Consider the following 22,816-nt stretch of genomic DNA (forward strand, 5'->3'; position numbering starts at 1 on the left):
GAGCCAGTGTGGCTTCTGCTCTGCCAATGGAAAAGGACAAATGGAGATGGGGGGAAAAGACAACGGATGAGAGGGAGGGAGAGTCAGACGAGGAGAAAGAGAGGCACAGACCTGGTGAGAGAAGAAAAGGAGAGAGTGATATAGAGAGATACAGAGAACAAGGAAAACACACAGGGAGAGAAAAGTAAATGGGGAGAGAGACTTACAGGAAAAAAATCAACAAAGAGGCCGGGAAGCAGCTGGCTAGAAATACACCAAAGCATCAGCTTCCCAAGACTTTTCAAAACTCATTCTGTACAATGCTCCAGTGTCTTCTCAGAGCCCAAACTGTAACTGTTGCTCTGCTAATGCTTCTTCTTTCCCCTCCCTCACAATAGTCTCCTGAGGCCAGGTGTCCAGATTCCCCTCTGATAAAGCACTATAAAAACCATTCAAATGGCAAGAAAAGAAGTATCGGTGTGGTACCCTCCTCTGACAACCAGTTTCCTCTCCATTTATGTCCTGCTCTCTCCCCACTTTCTTCATAAATATTTATCGACCTGCACCCCCATTTGATTACCCCCCCCGCCCGAATCTTCACAGTTTTTCACAAACTACCAACTTCCTGTTCAAAAGCCGTGTAGCCTGTCTCCTTTCCTGCACCACTCCCATGCACTCTCCTGATCGGCTGCAGTGCTATTCACCTCCCCTGCCCTTGCACTGGGCACATTGGAGAGTGCCCACCACTCTCCAATGGCCTTCAGGAGCTGGCACTAGCCCCAGCGCTGCGTGGTGGAGGGGCAAATCAGACCCCTCCAAATTGGAAGAGCAGGGTTTGGGGATTATGTGGAGGCAGAGTTGGGCCCTAAAGGCAACTGGGAGGACTCCTGTCCATAGGGAGTCAGGGGACGTTGGATTTAAATCAGGGAAAGGAATAGGACCAGCCATGGGAAGTGGCATGATATCCCCCAGGGGAAGCAGCTAAGCTTGATTTTTATTTTTTTCTCTCTCTCCCATATCAGACTCGACTGCCTCCTACGTCAGTGGTGGGCAGCCTGCCACACATTGGGGTTCTTCGTGTGGCCCACCAGACACTTGGTTTGCTGTTGCCTGCATTCAATGTTGCCAGATTCCGCTGGTTTTCATCCACGTTGGGTTTTTTTCCCTAGCGGTATTACTGCCATGCACATAAAGCAAGGGCACGTGAAGTGAGGTGTATGCTGAATACACACAACCCTGACTGTGAGAGCCACGCTCTCTCTGCATCCAATCCAAGTGCTGCTTAGGTTCAGTCGGCACATCCCACCAATTCTAGGTGCACAAGCACAGTTAGCAAAACTACCCTAGCCTGGGAGACCGTCTTGGTTACGACAATCTTGCAGCCCACTGAGATGAAGGAAGGCCACTCATGAGACTCACTCAGTAGCTTACATTGCCCCTAAGTGCTTCTCTCCCCAGCAATTGCAGCCATGCAACTTACCATGCCCCATCCATTTCTGAGGGGGTGGATGGGAAGAAGGAGGCCATACAAGTCCAGCTGGAGCATGAGGAGGCAGCCACACACAGCCCAGTCCTCAGACATACCCACAATGGGGCAGGAAGGTCAGGAGCATGGTGGGAAAATTTCCCTGATTCTAGGGAGAGCATTAATAGGCCATGTCACTACAGACCTGCCAGGATGGGCTAGCTACCACGAGTATGTGTCCATGGACCCCTTCTTAATTTCACCCAGTCTGTGGCAAGTCTCCGTGCTGCAGATCGGAAGCCCTGACTCTTGGCTCCCCATCACTGGGCTGAAGCTGTGAGCACTGGCTCATAACGATTAGGGACTCTCTGCATGTTGACCTCACCTGAAGTGCTGCCCCCAACGCTCCCACAGGCCAGGAATCACCTCCCCCAACCCAGAGGCCACAGAGATGTGCTGGCTGCTTCCATGATCAGCCTGGGCCCAGGGCAGACAGGAAGCCAGCACCAGGTATCAGCCCTGAGCCGTATTCCACAACTTCCCTGCCAGAGCCCACACTCTGCACCCCCAGCCCAGAGCTCCTCCTGTACCCCAATTTCCTCTTCCCCTGCTCCACCCCAGAGCCCTAACTCCCACTCAGAACCCACACCCCACCCTGAACCTCCTGACACTGGTCAGAACCTCCTCCTGAACTCTAATTTCCTCCCAGATCCCACAACCCAAACCCCTGCTCCAGCCCTGAGCCTCCTCCCACACCCCCATCCCAACCCCCTGCCCTGAGTCTGCTACTGCACTCTAAACCCCTTGGCCCCAGCCTGGATCCCCTACCCACACCCCAGACACCTGATCTCCAACTTCACCCCAGAGCCACTTCAAGTCAGAGCCCTCACCTCCTCCTTCACTCCAACACTCTGCCCCAGCCTGGAGCCCCCCTACACATCCTAAACCCCTCATTTTTTACCCCCACCTAGGAGAAGCCCCAAGCCTCTGTGCTTCCCCCAGTGGGCTGTGTGTAGCACACGGCTGACTTTTTGGGGGGGGGGGTCAGTGGCTCCTGATATGAAAAAGATTCCCCCACCCCTGATTTAAGACCCTTGGCACATACTCTGGACAGCCAGCCAGTCTCCTGCTGCTCACAATGCAACAGCTACACTCTGTTGTCAGGGCACTAGCTTGAGGAGAGCTAGAGCTAATGTCTCCCCAAGTTGGGAAAAGCACTCCTATTTCCATGGGCTGACACACTCTAACTAAGGCCCTCATCCCGCGAACACTACCATATGAGTGACTTGAATTTGGTGGGACTACTCATGTACACAAAAGTTCTGCAAGGGTCCATTTCAAAGCCTACTGAGGTAAACTGGACTTTGCACTGACTCTAATGAACTTTGAATCAGGTGTTAGGTATGCCAGGGCACACCTACGCTATGATAAAAGAAAAGCTGGCGCACGGTCTCAAAGCCCTGGTCAGCTGACTCAGGCTTGTGGGTCTTAGTGTAGTCATTTTTGGCTGGAGCCTGGGCTCTGAGACTCTCCCCCTGCATAGGCTTTCAGACCCTGGACTCCAGCCTGAATCTGAATGTGTGCGTCGCAATTTCCTACCCCTGTAGCCAGGGTCCCGTGAGCCTGAGTCACTGACCTACGCCAGCTGCAGCTGTGCTACGGGTGCAGGGCTCATATTGCAGTGTACACTAAGTGTTTGCAGGATGAGTTTATTTAGATTATAAATGCCTCAGGGCAGGGAGCTGTGTTTTCCACTTGCCTGTAAGGTGCCATACATAACTATGGTAATAAACAATACAAATTATGTCTTAAAACTGTGTTAATGCAACTCTATGGTTAAGATTTAAAGGGGCCAATTCATTCTCATGGGCATCAATCAGATGTAATTCTATCAGGGTACGTCTACACTACAGCGCTAATTCGAACTAACTTAGATCGAATTAGTTAATTCGAACTAAGCCAATTCGAACTAACGCATCTAGAACTAAAAACTAGTTCGAATTAGGGTTTTGCTAATACGAACTAGCATGTCCACATTAAGTGGACCCTGAACCGGGCTTAAGGATGGCCGGAATCAGAGGAGGACTTAGAGCGTGGAGATGCTGTCTCAGGCTAGCTGAGGGCTGCGCTTAAAGGGACCCGACCCCCACCCCGGACAGACAGTTCTCAGTGGTGCCCTGCTTGCAAACCAGTCCTGGCTTGGAGTGCCTGGAGTGCCCACACTGGGCACATCACAGCACTCGGCCATCAGCCCGGCTGCACTTGCCGCAGGCTGCCATCTGGGAAGAGGGAGCAATTGGGGGGCTGCAGGAGAGCTTCCACCCCCAGAAGCCCGCAGAGCCAGCCCAGTCCTCCCCATCGGGGGCGCGTACCCCATTCCTCCCTCACCTCCTTCCACTTACCCTTCCCTAGCCCCTCTTCTTGATGTACAAAATAAAGGACAATTGTGTTCAAAAATGGAATCTCTCTTTATTGAACAAAACTGGGGGAGTCTGGGAAAAGGAGGTGGGAGAGGGGAAGAGAGAGGCTGGGAGAGGGGAGGGCAACTAAAATGATCAGGGGTTGGGAACAGGTCCCATATGAAGAGAGGCTAAAGAGACTGGGACTTTTCAGCTTAGAAAAGAGGAGACGGAGGAGGGACAGGATAGAGGTCTCTAAATGCAGGAGTTGGATGGAGAGGGTGCATACAGAAAAGTTCTTCATTAGTTCCCATAAAGAAGGACTAGAGGACACCAAAGGAAAGGAATGGGTAGCAGGCTTCAAACTAGTAACAGAAAGTTGTTCTTCACAAAGCAAAGAGTCAACCTGTGGAACTCCTTGCTGCAGGAGGCTGTGAAGGCTAGAACTAGAACAGAGTTTAAAGGGAAGTGAGATCAAGTCATGGAGGTTGGGTCCATGGAGTGGTATTAGCCAGGGGGTAGGAGTGGTGTCCCTGCCCAAGGTTTGTGGAAGGCTGGAGAGGGATGGCACGAGACAAATGGCTTGGTCACTGTCTTCGGTCCATCCCCTCTAGGGTCCCTAGGGTTGGCCGCTATCGGCAGACAGGCTACTGGGCTAGATGGACCTTTGGTCTGACCCAGGACGGCCATTGTAAGCTCAGGGCTCAGGGTCGGGGGTCTCAGTGGACCTCCTTGATTTTCATGCACACCTGCTCCTGGGTGGCCAGGCTGGCAGCTCTCCTGCCCTAGACGGCCACTTTCCTGTGCCTAGTGCGGAGGTCGTGGACGAGGTCCACGATGTCCGCACTAGCCCAGGCGGGTGCCCGCCTCTTGCGGTCCCGGGCAAGCTCCCGGGAGCCACCAGCCTGGTCCCGGGAAGAGGGGGAGGGCTGGGGGGCATCAGGTGGGTGGCTCGATCCGTGCCAGGTGCAGGGTCTGCTGGCTGGGTGCTGGCAGGCTTGCACCTGGCATGGGCACCGTAGCCAGCCCGTGCCCCTTTAAGGAGTCCGGGGCCGGAAGGGGGGCAGACGAGTTTCCCTGGTGTTGGCCAGAGTGGCCACCAGGGAAAGCTGGGGAGGGCTAGCCTCCCACTAGTTCGAATTAAGGGGCTACACACCCCTTAATTCGAACTAGCTAGTTCGAACTAGGCTTAATCCTCGTAAAATGAGGTTTTCCTAGTTCGAACTAAGCGCTCCGCTAGTTCGAATTAAATTCAAACTAGCGGAGCGCTAGTGTAGCGCCTATTAAAGTTAGTTCGAACTAACTTTGTAGTGTAGACATACCCCAAGAGAAGCACCGGTGTGGACAGCACAATGTCAGGGGGAGACATTCTCCTGTTGACACTGCCGCCACTGCTCATTGAGGCGGTTAAATTAGCGTGGGTAGGTGGGAGACCTTACAGTGGTGCGGCTGCAGCAGTAGCAGTGTCATAGTAACATCCATGGTGTAGACATAGCCTTAGATTGTAAGCTCCTCAGATCAATGCCTTGTTTTTGTTTGTTTTGCTTTAAGATCTAGTGATGAAAAATGGTGTATTATTGCCAGGCATTATTACGTGTGTGTGTGTGTGTGTGTGTGTGTGTGTGTGTGTGTGCGTGTGTGTGCGAGAGAGAGAGAGAGAGAGAGAGAGAGAGAGAGAGAGAGAGAGAGAGATACACATATGGCACTCCATAAACTTTTATTATCAACAATGGAAAACTTAGTACATTGCAACTTTGAATTTGCGGGGGACGGACTGTTTGGCTTTGAGTTACCTATGAGCAAAAATACAGTTCTAAAATGATCAAACTGAATTTTACATTTTCCAAAACTAAGTCAACTTTGGACAAAATATAGAGTATTTTTTCCGGAAACTTAAAAGTATCAGAAACAAGGGGTTTATAATGGAATTGTAAGAGTTCGGGTGCGTCTACACTGCAGGGATTAATTCAAAATAAGCTACACAAATTTAGCTACGTGATTTGCGTATCTTTTTTCGAAATAGGGAGCGTCTATACAAAACTTATTTCGAAATAGAGTACTCTTCCTGTGTCTTCCCTTACTCCTCGTACAATGAGGGTTACAGGAGTTGGAGTAAGAAGTCCTCCAGCTTGACAGTATTTTGACACTATTTTGAAATAGTCTGCATCTACATGGCAGGAGTTAAGTTATTTTGGAATAGCGCTAGTTATTTTGAAATAGTTTTTCAGTGTAGACGTACCCTTTAGAGATGGAAAAATCCTTTTAAATCCCTCACCCAGGTCAGGACTGTTTCCCACAGGGAAACAGACTTTTGTCTAGTCTGGTTTTAAGACAGACTGTTCCATATTCTAATACATCTCCTTGTCAGAAACTAATTTCACATACACTCTCCATTGAAATTAGTTCCTCAAAAACACACTGGAGAGAAGTCAAAAGCCATCATTTCTCCATGGTACTGCAAGTGGGGCTTACATCCATGTAAATCTTTCTGTCTTAGGCACTGACACGTCACCAAACATCTAGGTTTGAGATACAGATTTAAGGCAGACAAGTAAATACTGAAGTGCTTTTTCTTGCCATCCCAGGGTTCAGCTGCTTTAAATTATTTTTATATTATTGTTTTGGTCTAGTGGGTTGAACATAGCACTGCGAATCAGGACACATCCATTCTATTCCTGACTCTGCTAGTGACTCATTGTGCCTCAGTCGCCTGCTCTGTAACAAGAGGATGATAATACTAATAAACTTTTGGAACGCTTTTGGAGAATGGCAATTGAAAAGTATGGGAACCTGACCAGGTTGGCTTCTGGGAGCCAGTGCAATATAAACGAACAACAACAAAAACAAAGCTGGTGGAAAATTTTCTAGTGGAAGATTTTTCCATCAGAAAATGCCATTTCATCAAAAACAAAAACTTCCCACGGGAATGTATCAATGTCAATGAAATTTCATTTTGGATTTTTTTATAAGTTTCAATAAGGTCAAAACTTTCTGTTTCAATATAGTCAGATGTTTTGATTTTTCATTTCAATTTTTCTTTTATTTTAATGTTACTAACAATTTACAAATGTCACAATCCAAATGAAATCACCTGATTGACCCCAAATGATTTTCTTTTGTGGTGGGAGGGAAGATACTTTGTTTCAAGGGAAAAGGTAATTTTGTTTTTGTTCCAATTCAGATTGAACAAACCTTGAAATCACAGACTTCCCCATGAAATGGAAATCCCTGTTCCCACACAACTCTAAATAATAATATGCAACCCCCACATATATTCCTACACTCATACGCTATATATATTAATAGACATATATGCTTCCTATTCAGCAAAGTTGCTATGCAACAGTCTACTACACATCCCTTCACAGAACCTTCACATTAGCAGATTTCCTCACCTCTGTGCAGTCTGTGATGACTCTTTCAAATTAAGATTCGGTGACCATAAATTTGAGGTACAGATCAGTAGAAACAGTACAGTGAAAAAGGACTGTGCAAGCAATGTGACAGGAGAGTGAATTGAAGAGACATTTTGTGCTCCAATGTCAAAAATATGATGGAGTAAGATCATATTCCCCAAATTATCAGAAATGATTAAAGACTTTCCATTAAAAAGCGGCGAGGAAAAACTGCATCACCCGGAGAGGATGGTAAGAAAAGAGACAGCAGAGACGACATTTTATATAGGAATCCACCACTGAATCAGAAATGGAGAATAATAATAAAGGAAGTGGAAGAATACCCCAAACCTGGAGTGAAGACCTGCCATGAGCAGATTGTAACTACCTTTTGACAGAGACCTGAAAAGTCTCTTTCCTCCTTACACATTGTTAGCCTGTCATGCCAATACAGTGTTACTGAATTAAACTGAATGGTTATAGGACCAAAACAGCCTATCATTTCTGTTTCATGCACCTTCAGACAAAACCTTGAAAGGCAGCACTCATATGACTAAAGGCAGGGATGTGAGAGAGATGCATGAACACTAATGCATGGGTGAGACACACAGTCTCATAAAAACTGGACTTCTAGTATTTTGTCCTTTCTAATTTAAAAATGACACAGGAGCTGCCAGACTGGATCTGACCCTGGGTCCATCTAGTCCAGTATTCTCTCTGAAAGCGGCAAACACCAGATGCTTCAGAGGAAGGTACAAGAAATTTTTAATGCCCAGTAGTTTAGAGACTGGCTCAGACTCTGAAGCATGGAGTTTAATGTTTCTTCCAAAACTTGTGAGCATTAACTATGATAACTCTGAATATTTTTAACATCCATACAAATGTCTAATCTCCTTTTGAATCTTGGTAAGTTTAGGCCTCAATCACTTCTTGTGGCATTGAATTCCATGGTTTAGTTATGCACTGTGTGAAAAGGTATTTCCTTTTCTTTACATAGAATGCCCTCTTGTTCTTATGGTAGCAGAATCTCCCACCACACTTCATCTATACCATTTATTATTGTATATCACGTCATATACAAAACATAGGGTTTCCCTCACTTCCCTTAAAAGACTACTCCTGGGAAGCTCTTTCTTCCTGTTATTCATTCTAAAATTTCTTCTTCATTAATTTTATCCCATTACTCTAAGTTATAACCAAGCAGTTGGGCTTGAATCTCTCATGTATACACACAGCAATTATCTGTGGGTTATCATCATGTCCATTCCCTTCGGACATCCCTACTTAGCCAAGCTAGACCTATTTTGCTTTTCAAAAATCCTCCCTCATCAATCAAATCCTCCCAGCTTCCTGATCATTATGGATGCTCTTTTATGCATTCCTTCTAATATATGCTGGTCGTATGGTACCATGATCAGAAAACAATGCCCTAGATTAAGGCCATGTAGACAGGGAATATTAGGAAGAAAGGACTGAAAAGGACCTCCTGGGTCAACGAGTCCATTTCCATGCTGGCAACCCCAGCATATCATTCCATTCATAAACATATCAAGCTCCATTTTAAGAATGATCAGGTTGCTTGCCCCAGTGGAGGTTGAACCTCCCTGATCTGGCACCCTTAGGACTTGTGCAGTCCCAAACAAGGGAGTTTGCTAGAACAGGAGAGGTCAGGCCTCTTTCCTCCTTACACATTGTTAGCTCACCTCCTAGCCTGCCACTCTAGCCAACACGCTGCCCCTAGCCCACCTGCTGGGCTCTGCGGCCCCCAGCTGCCAGGGTGCCACAGTACCACTCCAGCTGCCAGCCCCACTCTGGCAGGCAGGGCTCTCTGGCCCCGGCCACTGGCCACCAGACCATGCATGTTGCCAGACCAAAGAGTTCCAGACCAGAGAGGTTCAACCTGCACTCTTATTTGAAGGCAGATCCAGAATCTCACTCCTTGGAAACTAAAAGAAGGTTTCTAAGCATCCAAGCTAGATTTACTCCAGGCCGGTTTATACCCATTCGACCTTCCTACACTGTGGCAACCTTTGCATATGAAGCCCAAATTTATAACAGCCTTGTACACTGCCACTGCACATTGCAAACCCATCTCATTTTGGCTGCCTGCTCTCACTCTCAAGCTCAGACATTTTCAGACAAGTGCAGGACCCTGGACTGAGAAGACAATTTCCAAACCACACAGCCAGATATTCTTACCTTACTAGGTGCACACTGGGTGCTGAGCTCTTTTGAAAGTCTGCCCCTTATTTAGTTGCCTGAATGTGGACCCTAAGTTCTTTTGAAAATATGGCCCAGCATCAGGGCTGGCCTTGGGGCTGGATAAACAGGGCCCATGCACAGGACACCGTAGCCAGAGGGGGAGAGGCAAGTGGGCATGGCTGTTGCTGGGCAAAGGGGGTGGAGGGTACTGGGCAGGGGGGAAATGTGGTGGGGCATACTGGAAGCGCAAGGCTGGGGCTGGGGGCAGGGGTGGGAGAAAAGTGCAGGGGTTGGGATGAAGGGGGCACTGTGTAGAAGTTAGGAGCAAAGTGGGCACAATGCAGGGTTTAGTGGTAACAGGAGCACAGGACGGAGGTGCAGGGGTTGGGAAGCCCAGGGGTGCCAGGGAAATGGGTGGTGCTATGCTCACAAGTGAGGGGCACCAAAACACAAGTTTGCCCAGGGCACCATTTTCCCTAAGGCCGGCCCTGCTCACCATTGCTATCTCCCAGAGTCCTCCTCCCTCACACTGTACACTCATATTTCAGATCATTCCATCCCCCAAACCGCACCAATTTTCTCCTTTTGTTACTTACTGCCCATGTTTCCACTCTCTCGCCGTCCCTTTGTACTTTTTTCTCTGTCCTGCCTAGTGTCTGCAACTCCTCCCATTTTCTTATCATCTGCAGATCTCCTCAATGTGCTTTGCTCTTTCTTCCACATCATTAATGAAGAATTTTTAAAAGGCATTCAATAAGATTTCTGACAAAAGGGCCTTTCGGTGATATTGGCTGTACCTCACTAGACACTTGCGTCTACCTCAGCACATTCCCATTTATCATTAGCCTTTGTTTACAGGCTTTGAGCCAGTTTTCACTCCACAGGACAGTCTTCCTATCCAAGGAAATTTATTTTTTCATTTAATAATGAAAGTGTCTCTTCATCCAGAACTACTGCACATATAGCCATATATCTATGTAGACAGACAGAGATAGAAATATATGATAGTAGAATAGAAACTAAAATAGTATTAGTTCTATACTGCCATAGTGGCGGGAAGTAGAGTTTAGAAGAAGGACTGATGTAGGGAAGAAAAGCCTAGAGATGGCTGAATGGCAAGTTATTGGGCTCTATAAAAGGGTAGCTGGGTGAAAATCAGGGGCCTGTGTTATGCAGGTCAGACTAGATTATCACAATGGCCCTTTCTCACTTCAAAAATCAAGTCATTGTGGGCCTGATTCTGATCTCACACTGCTTTTCCCCAAGTGTAACTGCATTGATTCTAGCTGAGTTATTCCTGATTTATACAGGTATTGAAGAGATAAAAAGGCAGGGCTTCCTTTTGATCTGTCTAGCTTTGTTTTTACTGCTGGACCCAGCTAATTAAAATGTCGGTGGCACATATATCCTCAGGAGACAGCCTGTCAGCTGGGTTTCTTTCATTCAGTCTCTGGCCTATTCCCACCTATAATAAACTTCCCCTCAGCTTTGGAGAAGGGAATGTTGAGGGGTAGAATGGGACTGGCCTCAGCACTGAGAGAGAGCCCTAAGGAGGTCTTGGTCACTGCCAACAGCCTGATAAAAGTGGGAGCAAAGGACCTTTAAGTGGAAGAGATGTTTTGTTATATGGTAAGAAAGAAGAAATCAGTATAAAACCTGGAGAGAAATGGAAGAGATGCTGAAAGTGTCACAATACCTTGCCTGACAACTGGTTTTCACCGAGTAGGTTTGTGTCCTCATAGTCCCAGTAGGACAAATTTGTTGCTGGTGTAATGCCACTGACTTGAATAGCATGAAATTGGCCCACTGAATCAAATCAACTCCTCTGTTATAACCACAATGATACCTGTGATACTGTGCTCTATAGGTATCAAAACTGACTAGAGAAAGAGGAGATGCAGTGGAAGAGGGGAAAGGGAAAGAAAGAGAAGTGGAGAGTAATAAAGATATGGCACACAGTTAAGAGGTTAGTTTCTGTTTCCCGGCCCCTGCCACAGAAGATGGGGCAGGGTCATAAAAGATTATACCCGTTCACATAGCAGAGGTCAGCATCCATTGGTTTCAGTGGCTACTGATACATGGAAAAGAAGGAAAGTGCGAAGTGTCATATGAAGATAGCAGATGTGCATCTGGATCTGGTGCATAGTACCCCTCCTCACTCCCTTTCCTTCACAGTGAAATTAACACCAAGGTGGGTCCATTTCTTGGATCTAAGCCAAACCAACAGGGAAGCCATTTAGCTGGACCAGAGAGCTGTAGAAAAGCTGTTTGTGCCTCCAGGTTCAGATGCGGCCCATCAGACCCTGACAGCTCAATCCCCAGTAGAGCTCACAGCCCTGACTCATACATGCTGCATATACACAGAGCTGCAGAGGTGGGAACCAAGAAAAGAAGGAAAAGAGAAAGTGCGCAGCAAGAAATAGATAAAATAAGGCTATTGTTGTTCACCCTCACGCAGAGCTGGACTGGTATATTTTTAAATTAGAGGAAAGTGAAGAATCACGCAGGAGGCACTAGAGCTAAACCCCTCACTCCTGCTCCTATCTGATTGCACTGCTCGTCCATCCCCCAAACACCTCAGTAGGACTCTACAGGTCTTCCCCCACCTCCACCTTCTTACATGAGACAGAAACATTTCTTGCTCTATTACCAACTCTCAGGACTTTGCTCATCAGTTAGGCATGATAGACAGAATGATGCTAGGTGTAGCCTCACTGTTCATACCCTTCCCCTCCTCCCCCACAACCCAACTGGGCAGCAACTGCACCACCCTTTGAGAAGAGGGGAAGGGATTTGGAGGGTGGAGGAGGATCTTGGAAACAAAATGAAGGGCTAGGCTCAGAATCTAAAGTATAACTTGACTAGAACTAGTGATTCTGTTTCCCATTCTCCCAGCATCTCTGAATTCTTTGGTACTCACCGCCAAACGGAGGCTAGATTGGTAACCTGCATCTAGAAGGCAAAGTATCCCAAACCTGTTTCCCAGTTCTTGAGCCAGCCAGCGGCCCACCAGCTGGGACTGAAATCTAGGAGCCATTTTGATGATACACACACACATACAGACCCTACATACATGTCTTACAGGCTAAAGGATCAATCCAGCTACCTGGAGGTCTGGGGCAGGACAATCAATGGGGGAAGAGATCCCAAAGGCCCAGCCGAGTGAGTTAACAACAGTACAGACCAGGGTGAAGCGTGGATGAAGTGCAGTAACAGTGAGAGGGAATAGTAACAGAGATGTAGCCGTGTTAGTCTGGTCTTGCTGAAACAAAAGGCAGGACTATGCAGCACTTTAAAGACTAACAAGATGGTTTATTAGGTGATGAGCTTTTGTGGGCCAGATCCACTTCCTCAGATCAAATTGTGGAAGAAAACTGGCATGACCATATATACCAAAGGGATACAATCAAAAAAAGTGAACACATATAAAATAGACAAATCAGATTTTAGAACAGAGGGGGGATGAAGGGGAGAGGTTGGTGTCTATGAGATAATGATATTAGAGGTGATAATTGGGGAATCTATCTTTGTAATGGGTAAGATAATTAGCATTTTTGTTAAGGCCCATTTGCAAAGTGTCAAATTTAAGCATGAACGACTTACTAGGCACCCGGTTGATGGCTTTGAGGGGCCTCAGGACACGGACAGTACGGATTGCAGACAAGTTAATATTTTGGAGGTCCAGGGAATATTCCACCATTCTGCAAAAGGAAAGACAAAGAGTGAGTTTAAAACTATCCAAGACCTTGTTTGAGCGACAGGCATGACACCAGAAGGAGGAAGTGAGGGATGCCCAAGGTGAGAGGGCAGGACTGTCCTCACCCTCTGTGCAGTGCACAAGCCTTTCAATGCATCTGGGCTTTTCCATCCGGCTTGCAGAAAAAGCATGAAGAACAAGAGGTACCAAGGAGCCCCTTGCATGTTGATAACATGCTAATGTGCTGCCCACTGCACCTGGAGAGGCTGGAGAAATGACTGATAATTGGCATTACAAGCACAGGGTGTATTTTTATTCAAGAGTTTCTGGCAACCGTGTAGCGCTGAAGTCCCTGGGAGGCCTATGAGAGCAGAACTCAGGTCCCCAGAACCCCAAGGTAGAAAAGTCAGCCTTCAATCCTTATGTTGTGGAATGGAAATGAGAGCAAGAGCAGCCGTGACAAAGCCATCAGGATGCTACTCAGCAGGCTGCCATAATCCCAGCCTGGCACTTACCTGGCGTAACTGTCACAAAGGGAAAGAGCTGTGCAAGAATGGAGAAAGGGGTGGTGAGAAGAGCACGTGCCCCACAGGTAACCCCCGGCTCCTCCGCACAGAAAGTTGGGCTCAACTCCACTGGCCGCGGAACTCTCTGGAGCACTGCAGCTGCCCACCCGTTGCAGGTGGACTTACTATGGCTCACACATCCATGGATTCCCATTGCAAGGATCCAATCAAGGCTCATACAGCACAGGCAGCAGGAATAACCACATCAGAGCTGTACATCACTCTTGTTGGACACCATTCAAGGGGGAATGGCCTTATTTTATAATATATATATATATATATATATATAGAATCTGGGGGGGTTTAAACTTGCAACCTATGCAGCAAGTTTTCTTCTCCAAATAACCTTGAGAACTAAGTAGTTAGGAGTAATGCGCTGGCTTTCACCCACCCTGCCAGTCAGACAAACTTTAAGAAAACAGTCCTCTTTTTTCTTTTCTTTTTTTAATAAGCAGGAAAGGGAGAAATCGTGGCTCTTTTAAGGCACCTACTATATGAGGATCTCAAAGCACTTTACACCCATCAATGAATTTCAGCTCATGACACCTCTGGAAGGTAGACAAGCATTTTTACCCCAATTTACACAAAGAGAAACTGAGGCAGTGGCAGACTCAGGAATGGAACCCAGCACTCCTGAAGCTCTTTTCTCAACTTTAATCACACGGCCATGACAAAGTGACTTTCTTGTGCTGTTTCAAGGTGCAACATAGAGAGGTAGGTGAATCTTCGCCTTTCTGCTGCTGCTGCAGAAACTCCAAAACCAGAAAGGCTAGCTGAACATGCTGTGCTTGTCAGATAAGAGCCCTTTGGTCCTCTGGGCTGTCTCTTTGGCACCTTTCACGAGCCCCAAATCACGCTATATTAAAATACCAAGTTGCTCGGCCTCTGTTTTTTTTACCTCTGTGATCCCTCTACCCAGAATGATCCCTTCAATCTATAGCCTCACTCCCCTCCTCAAAGGGCAGGAAAAGCATGTGTCTAGTTGTCTATCTAAACCTTTCACAAAGGGACTAGTCAGAGTGATAGATTTTCAGACAAAATGGGGTAAACCTGTCAAGGTGTTGTGATTATTTTCAGTCTCTCTCTCTCTCTCTATCTCTTTCTCACTGCTCTGTTCTCTCTCATACTTTTAGATTAATTGAGTGAATAATTCTTTTCCTGAAATACAGTGGTGTTGATCTATCCCCCTGGAGCTGTCAGCTCCACATACAGTGAACAGAAAGAGAAAAAGAGAGAAGGGATTTTGTGCAGATAATCATAATATTCATAAAGCCCATAGGAAGCCCACAGAAAACATGAATGATAGACAGGGGTTGAGGAGGTGAACAGCAGTGGGGAAGGATACACAGTAATACACACACACACTTATATATGTGCAAGTAGACATCCAAGCACGCACACAAAGAGGCTGCCACACTCAGAGTTGTACACTTGCAGATGTTCTTTTCTCATGTACACTTCCCCTTAGTACGCTAGTGAGACAAGGTGGTAGAGATACTATCTTTTATTGGACCGACTTCTGTTGGTGAGAGAGGCAAGCTTTAGGGTTAGGGTTGGTCCAATAAAATATATTATTTCACTCACCATGCTTCTTTCACTTCCTGGGACCAGCATGGCTACAGCAACACTGCCAACATGAGGACACAGTCAGGTATATCTCCTGTGGAGATGTGTGGTGGGAACTCAGGAGCGGGAGCTATGAAAACAAGGGATTTCCTCTCTGGTAAATGGCAGAACAAACTGAAAAAAATTCTCTCAAGCGGATAGCAAACAAGCAAATGATCTTAATATAAATGTTTGTAATTTGGAAAGGGGGCCTTTGTTGATCTGCAAATTCCCACATAAAAGATCCAATTGCTCTCACAGCACATATGCATAGCAGAAAGGCACAGTCTTGTAAAGACCTTGTGGCTGGTACACGTATTCTACTTCTCTAGACTGGATAAATCAGAACTTGTCATCTACAACGCTAGAACTAAGATCCTCCTCTAGCTAAATTTTGCAGGAGGGGCAGAGGTCTATCCCTGCGGTAGTTAAGTTCCCAGTAGCCACAGTATCAGCATGTGAAGTCCTCAGCAGCTCTGGATTTGTTACACTGTAGTTTTGTTTGACTGAAAGTTGCTGGAACAGTCAGTCTCCTTGCCCGGTGTCACTGAGAAGAACAACTAGTCCTCGGGAAATGGAGGAGTTCATACTTTTGTATGTTTTTGTAAGTTTCACCCTCCAAAGTTTGCAGAGAGCAATTTCTAACCAAGATGAGCCCAGTTCCTATCCGTTTGGCCAGGGGTTTTAGCTTACCTGATAGAACTACCACTTATAGTTTCTCCCAAGGAGTATTGGTGATAACTTGTCTGTGGTAACAAGTGGGACACACCAGCACTGGATGACCAGGGGTTCCAGCTATTTGGTTATTCCCACTATGTCCAGTTGAATCAGCTATCCTGAACCTCAACATAGCATGCACAGTTCCAGAATCTTGTCTGCTTCAGCAGTTCGCCTGCCACAGGCCTGCTCCTTGACAAGGACCTCTCAATTCCTGATGTCTCTAGCCTTGGCATCACCTTGTATTGATGTTTCCCCCCTACAAAGTGATGCAACACACACACACCTAGTGCAAGGGAATACTGGGCTGAGGCAAACCCCCTGCCCAGGAAAAAACCCTCTGTCTGTGTGGCCAATGCTAATAATTCAAATTTTGCATACATACCCCTTTTGAAATGGAATCTTTCAGAAACACAGGTAATTTCAGGAGGGGTATCTGCAGAATCCCTCAGATTCTTAATCCTGCAGTTTGATTTCATACCCTTCTCCTGCCACCCTGTCCTTCACCTCCTCAGACTGTCTCTACTGGTGGTACCCCATATGTGACACTGGAGGGAAGCTGGGCTGCACTGGAAGAATGCATCACCTGATGTCATAATCTTTATAGTGTGACAGTAGGACAGGTTACCATGGAGACTGAGGGGGATGTCACAGAGAATGAGGAGCCAGGAACAGGTTAACTGACAGGAAACCTGGATCATGTTTGCTACACGTTGGGAGGCAAGCCAGTCCTTGCTTACAGACAGCCCCTCCCCCCCAAATTGAGGCAAATACCAGCAGCTTCACACTCCACAACAGAAACACAAATCCAGGAACCTATCCCTGCAACGAACTCCGCTGCCAACTCTGTCCACACATCTACCCTAGTGAACACCATCACAGGATCTAACTACATCAGATATATCATCAAAGGCTCATTCAAGTGCACATCTACTAGCGTGGTATATGCCATCCTGTGTCAACAATGCCCCTCTGCCATGTACATCAGACAAACTAGACTGCCTCTAAACAAAAGAATAAATGGCCACAAATCAGACATAAACAGCAACATCCAAAAGTCATTGGGTAACCTCCCTGGGCACATAGTTTTGGACTTGCAAGTTGCTATTCTCAGACAGAAGAATTTCAAAAACAGATTGCATAGAGAAACTGCTGAGCTGAAATGCAAATTTGACACCCTGAACCAAAGTCTAAATAAAACACACGGAGCGGTTCTCACATTACAATAGGTAATTTCCCATTCAGATACTCTCACCCTCTCACCACTGTTGGAGATGAGCCATGTTCTGATTTAATTAGCACTGTTGTCACACTCCTATCTCTGTATCTTTTTTTTTTCTTTCTTTTTCTCTTCGGCATCTGAGGAAGTGAGCTGTAGCCCATGAAAGCTTATGTTCCACTAGCCTAATAAATTTGTTAGTCTTTAAAGTGCTACCGAACTCCTTGTTGTCTTAGTAACAAAAAAGAGTTTTCCAAGCTCCTGGCTCACCTAGCACCCACACGCTACCAGCAATGAGCCTGACCCTCACAGGGATCAGGATTTCAAAGCTGACCCTGTTCAGACACTAGACCAAAATTCAGGGGAAAGGAGGGCCAGCTGGGACATCTGAATTCACATATCTATTTCTATAATGGGTCTGAACAATTATCCTGGTCCAGTGGCAAGGGCAGAATTTCAGGAGGGCAGGGGGGCAGCAGCTCTGTATACCAGGACACAGCTTGCTTTTCATCTCATTCTCTGGACTATCAGGGAGCGATGGGAAAGTACTTACATTCTATGATTTACTGCTTTGCTCCCTCCCTTCACCAGCAAGGTGTGAGAGGTATGCACGGAATGCACCTCACTATCTGACAGTCCCGAGAATGGGATGAAAAGCAAACAGTGTCCTGAAGCACACAGCTGCAGGCCCCTTGCCCTCCTGAAACTCTGTCCTTGTTCAGTGGCTCCTATACACTGGGAGAAAGGATTAAAATCTGAAGCTGGATCAAATTTCATAGCTTTCACCTAAAACTTTGGACCTGAATGAAGGGAAGTTTGTGTCTACATCTGAACTTTGAGGCTTGAACCAGTATTTCCCCTATTTTTTTTCCATTCACGGGTGGAATAAATTTTGTTATATACACCAAGGCATGAACAGATGCGTACCACAAGTAGAAACACATGCTGTGGGGTGTGAGCGCTTTGCTAATCAGCTGGATGGCAACTGAATCTCTCCTGAGCGGCTGCCTAAGCACTCAACTTTCAAGGAAGATTGGTTTGGACCCATCACGTGCTCCCAACTATTCGAAAGAGTTTGGGAAATGATGTTGATCACAATACACTGCAGGTCTTTTAATTCAGCGACAGCAGGGTCACACTAGGGCCAGCCAAGACATCCATCACCTTCTCCCCTAATCCTCCCCTTGTCATAGCCCAGCTTGACAAGAAAGAATGGGCCTGATTATATATTCCAATTTAGCTTCTCTCGGCATCTTGTACTCTCTGTTGTTTTATCGTAATTGCTGCTTGTGTCTTCAGGTCGAGAGGCAATCAAGCAAAGCCCACAGCCCAACAAAAGCCCATACCAGGATTTGAACACTCTCTCCTTCCATCCCCTTCACGTAAATGGCAGCTCACCTCCACCACTGAACAGATGTTACTTGGCCTTCGGTTGTGGGTGGGTGAGTGCAGGAAGGAATTAGGGAGCTGAAACTATTGCTAAATCAGTGGGAAACCCCTGAGCTGTGAAGGGATTTGAGCAGACCTGTCAAGATAATTGAATTTATACAGTAATGCCTCTCCACCCGGTGACTACATTCCCCTGCAAGGTTTCCTGTGCAACATTTCTCAGAAAAGGAGGGGGAACAGTGCTACCACCAAAAAATATTATTGCCCAAGGCAGGCATAGGTGGCAAAAGAATGGTGAATGATCACCATGGCATAGGGAATGGTAGAAGAGTGCACAAGTTGTAGGAGTTCATAACTACTTCCAGTTCAAGCCACTCTCATGGGGCAGGAACACTGGCTGGGGGAGAAGTTGCTGTGGGGAATGGAGTGGGAGCACTGGCTGGGGGGCTGGGGACGTATCACTGAAGGGATGCTGGAACTATTTATAGGGTGGGAGTGCTGACTGTCCCCCCCCCCCACACACACACGGCTGTCTGTCCTCTTCACTGTCCCAGGCTGGGGTCACGCCTGGGTTGCCAACTCTCCTGGACCAGACACCATTGCCGCAAATGGTGTCTAGTCCATCAGGTCCAGAAGAGTTTGCAACTTAGCTGCAGCTGGAGGCAGCTGCGGATCCCTGGGCCAGCAGCAAGACCCCAAGCAGCAGCACAGCCTCCAGGGCTGGTGGACTGGACCCAGGGGACGGTGGCCATCAGACTCCTGGATGGGCCCCTGGAGGCCAGGATTTGGGGCTGGGCAAGCGGAATCCGGGAAGAAAATGTGGGGGTGCTGCACCCCTGCACCCATCCTTCTCACTCCTATGGACAGGGTGGGTGCACTGGCTGTGGGAGGAGTCACTGTAGGAAATGGGGTGGGCACATTGGCTGTGGGAGGAGTCACTGTAGGAAATGGGGCGGGAGCACTGGCTGGAGGTGGTGCTGCATGGACTGTGAAGGACAGAGGTGCTGCCTGAAATGGGAACGAAAGGAGTTAAGACAGGAAAGCCTTATGCAAAGGACTGTCTGACCCCTATCCGCTGACTGAGATGGGCTTTCAGATCCCTATCCACAGAGCTGCTGACATGACTTCTCAGGCATGCAGCATTAATTAGTGGGGGTTTGGCGTAGTGCGTAAAAAATCCATTGTGACATCTCCAAGGCAGGGCCAGCGGCTCTCGTCAAGGAAAGTTACTTCAATTCTTCTTGTGCTTTATATACCCAGGAAGGAGCCAGTTAGTCATTTTGAGAAGCAGAGGGGGCAATGAAGGGTGAAAACAGAAAAAGGAAAAGGTGGGCAGAGGTGAAACACAGTTTTTGCCCTGTGCATTTCAGCTGTCAAAATCAATATGATATTTGCTCCACAGAATTCCAAAGTAACTGGCCTCAGTAGTTTCAGATGTACTCTCCACTATGGCTCTGTCTCACTCCCCCTTGCTCCAGTTTACTCTCTTTCTTATCCTTAGGCTGCTTTCTTTTCAGCTCCCTGTCTCATGGCTCTTTGCATCTTCCTTCCTTTCCCTGTCTCCTCCTCTCTCCCCTCCTTCACAATCTTCTTTTACTCTTCCATCTTCATAACTCACTCTCCCCTTTTTCCTTCTATTCTCTTTCCATTCTCTACTTTCCCCGTCTCTCTCTATTCCTGCCTCTTCTCCCTTTCCCTGTTCTGTGTTGACAGTAATATTACAGTAATATTACCCTACATCTGAGAAAGTCTGTCTGTTTAGTCCCACTGCATAGGGGGGTAAGCAGTATGTCAAGAGATCATCTTAGCTTAACCAGGAGATCGTCAATGATCCGAAACTTAAAAGAACAAAAAACAAAAAAACAAAAAAAGGAGTGCTACAAAAAGTGGAAACTGGATCAAATTACAAAGGATAAATATAAATAAGTAACACAAGTAAGAAGGGACAAAATTAGAAAGGCCAAGGTACAAAATGAGATTCAACTAGTTGGAGACATAAAGGGGAACAAGAAAACATTCTACAAATATATTAGAAGCAAGAAGATGGCCAAAGATAGGACGGGATGTTACTCAATGGGGAGGGAGTGGAGAATAAAAACAGAAAATATGGAAACAGCAGAAGTGCTAAATGATCTTTTTATTTTGGTTTTCACCAAAAAGGTTAGTAGTGATTGGACATCTAACTTACTGAATGCCAATGCAAATGAAGTAGGATCACAGGCTAAAATAGGAAAAGAATAAGATAAAATTACTGAGACAGTTAGAGGTTTTCAAATCACCAGGTTCTCATGAAATACATCCTAGACTACTCAAGGAACTGAAGAGTTATCTGAGCTATTAGCAATTATCTTCAGAAAGTCATAGAAGACAGGAGGGGTTCCAGAGGACTGCAAAAGGCAGTGCCCAGCTATAAAAAGGGGAATAAGGATAGTCCAGGGAATTATAGACCAGTCAGTTTAACTTCTGTGCCAGGAAAGATAATGGACCAAATAATTAAGCAATCAGTTGCAAACACCTAAAAGATAATAAGGTGATAAGTAACAGTCAGCATAGATTTGTCAAGAACAAGTCCTGTCAAACTAACCTAATAGCTTTCTTTGACGGGATAACAAGCCTTGTGGATAGGAGGAAAGCAGTAGACAGGGATGCCAGAACAATCTGTACAATGGAGAGGGGGGTGCTGAGAGCCACTGAACCAAACTATAAACTCTGTATAAATAGAAACCACTTCAAGCTGGGAAGTGCGGCAGCACCCCATCACTCCTAGTTCCAGCACCTATGATGCTGGATGTGGTAGATCTTGACTTTAGTAAAGTATTTGATATAGTCTTGTATGACCTTCTCATAAACAAACTAGGGAAATACAACCTAGAGGGAGCTACTATAAAGGTGGATGCATAACTGGTTGGATAACCACACCCAGAGAGTAGTTATTAATGATTCAGAGTTAAGCTGGAAGGGCCTAACCAGTAGGGTCCCACAGGTAGCAGGGCTGACAGTCTCACTGGGTCCCTAGGCAAGATGGAGGCTGGAGAGGGGGACTCTGCTCCATGCCCTTTGGAGGGGTGGGTCCTCGGGCAAAAGAGACAGGGCTGAGGCTAGGCAGAACTCAGTGCTGCCCAGAGTGTGCAGCGCTGTGCTCTGGCATCAATTTAAAAACCCAGGACTCCAGCTTCTGCCACATAGTGGCTAGGAGCTCCAAACCTTTTCATATCACCAGAACTTGGGGCAGTTGCCCCCTTCCCACATAGTGGGCTTGCCCACAGGGATCTGTTCTGGGCCTGGGCCTGGTCAATATCTTCATAAACAATTTAGATATTGGCATAGAGATTACGCTCATAAAGTGTGCAGATGATATCAAGCTGGGAGGTGTTGCAAGTGCTTTGGAGAAAAGGCAAAATGATCTGGGCAAACTGAAGAAATCATCTGACGGAAATAGGATGAAATTCAATAAAGACAAATGTTCTTTCCATTTAGGAAGGAACAAAATGGCAAATGACTGACTAGGAAAGAGTATTGTGAAAGGGATCTGGGTTATAGCAGATCACAGGCTAAATATGAGTCAAAAATACATTCTGGGATGTATTAGCAGGAGTGCAGTAAGCAAGATTTGAAAAGTAATTCTTCAGCTTTACTTCATGCTGATTAGGCCCCCACTGAAGTATTATGTCCAGTTCTGGGTGCTACATTTCAGGAAAGCTGTGGACAAACTGGAGAAAGTCTAAGAAAAGATCAACAGAAATTATTAAAGATCTAAAAAACATGACCTGTAAGGGAACATTGAAAAAAATGTTTTGTTTTGTTTCTAGTCTGGAAAAGAGAAGACTGAGAGGGGACATAATAGTTTTCAAGTACCTAAAAGAGTGTTACAAGGAGGAGGGAGAAGCATTGCTCTCATTAGCCTCTAGGAACAGGACAAGCAGCAATGAGCTTAAATTGTAGTATGGGAAGGTTAGTTGGATATTAGGAAAAAAAGCTTCCTCTGAGGGTGGTTAAGCACTGGAATAAATTGTCTAGGGAGGTTGTGGAATCTCCATTATTGGAGATATTTAAGAGCAGGTTAGACAAATACCTGTCAGGGATAGTAAACTAGCCACACTCAACCGACCAAACAGCCACACTCAACCGGCCAAATAGCCATATGTCGCTAGTGGCTAGCATGTTGGACACCATGGGTCTAGAT

General features: G+C 46.4%; 1 protein-coding gene across 4 annotated transcripts in view; it reads right to left on the bottom strand.

Annotated features, from left to right (window-relative positions):
- The window catches only part of CACNA1I (calcium voltage-gated channel subunit alpha1 I), a 116,566-nt gene that overhangs the window by 78,909 nt on the left and 14,841 nt on the right, over window positions 1–22,816 (bottom strand). For 2 of the 4 annotated variants that reach the window (XM_075936515.2, XM_025185137.3), the window contains exons 1-2: window positions 16,411–16,671; window positions 13,044–13,141 (exon numbers count right to left, since the gene is read on the bottom strand). Coding sequence is in view for 3 of the 4 variants with exons in the window: in XM_025185137.3 (XP_025040922.3) it covers window positions 13,044–13,140 (97 nt within the window). In the remaining variant the exon portion in view is untranslated. Of the gene's footprint in view, window positions 1–13,043; window positions 13,142–15,287; window positions 15,400–16,410; window positions 16,673–22,816 lie in introns of those variants that run through there. The other 2 variants (XM_025185139.3, XM_075936472.2) reach the window with 2 other exon arrangements.

The sequence above is a fragment of the Pelodiscus sinensis genome, chromosome 1 (genome assembly GCF_052426305.1).
Source record: "Pelodiscus sinensis isolate ZL-2025 chromosome 1, ASM5242630v1, whole genome shotgun sequence".
Classification (NCBI taxonomy): domain Eukaryota; kingdom Metazoa; phylum Chordata; order Testudines; family Trionychidae; genus Pelodiscus; species Pelodiscus sinensis.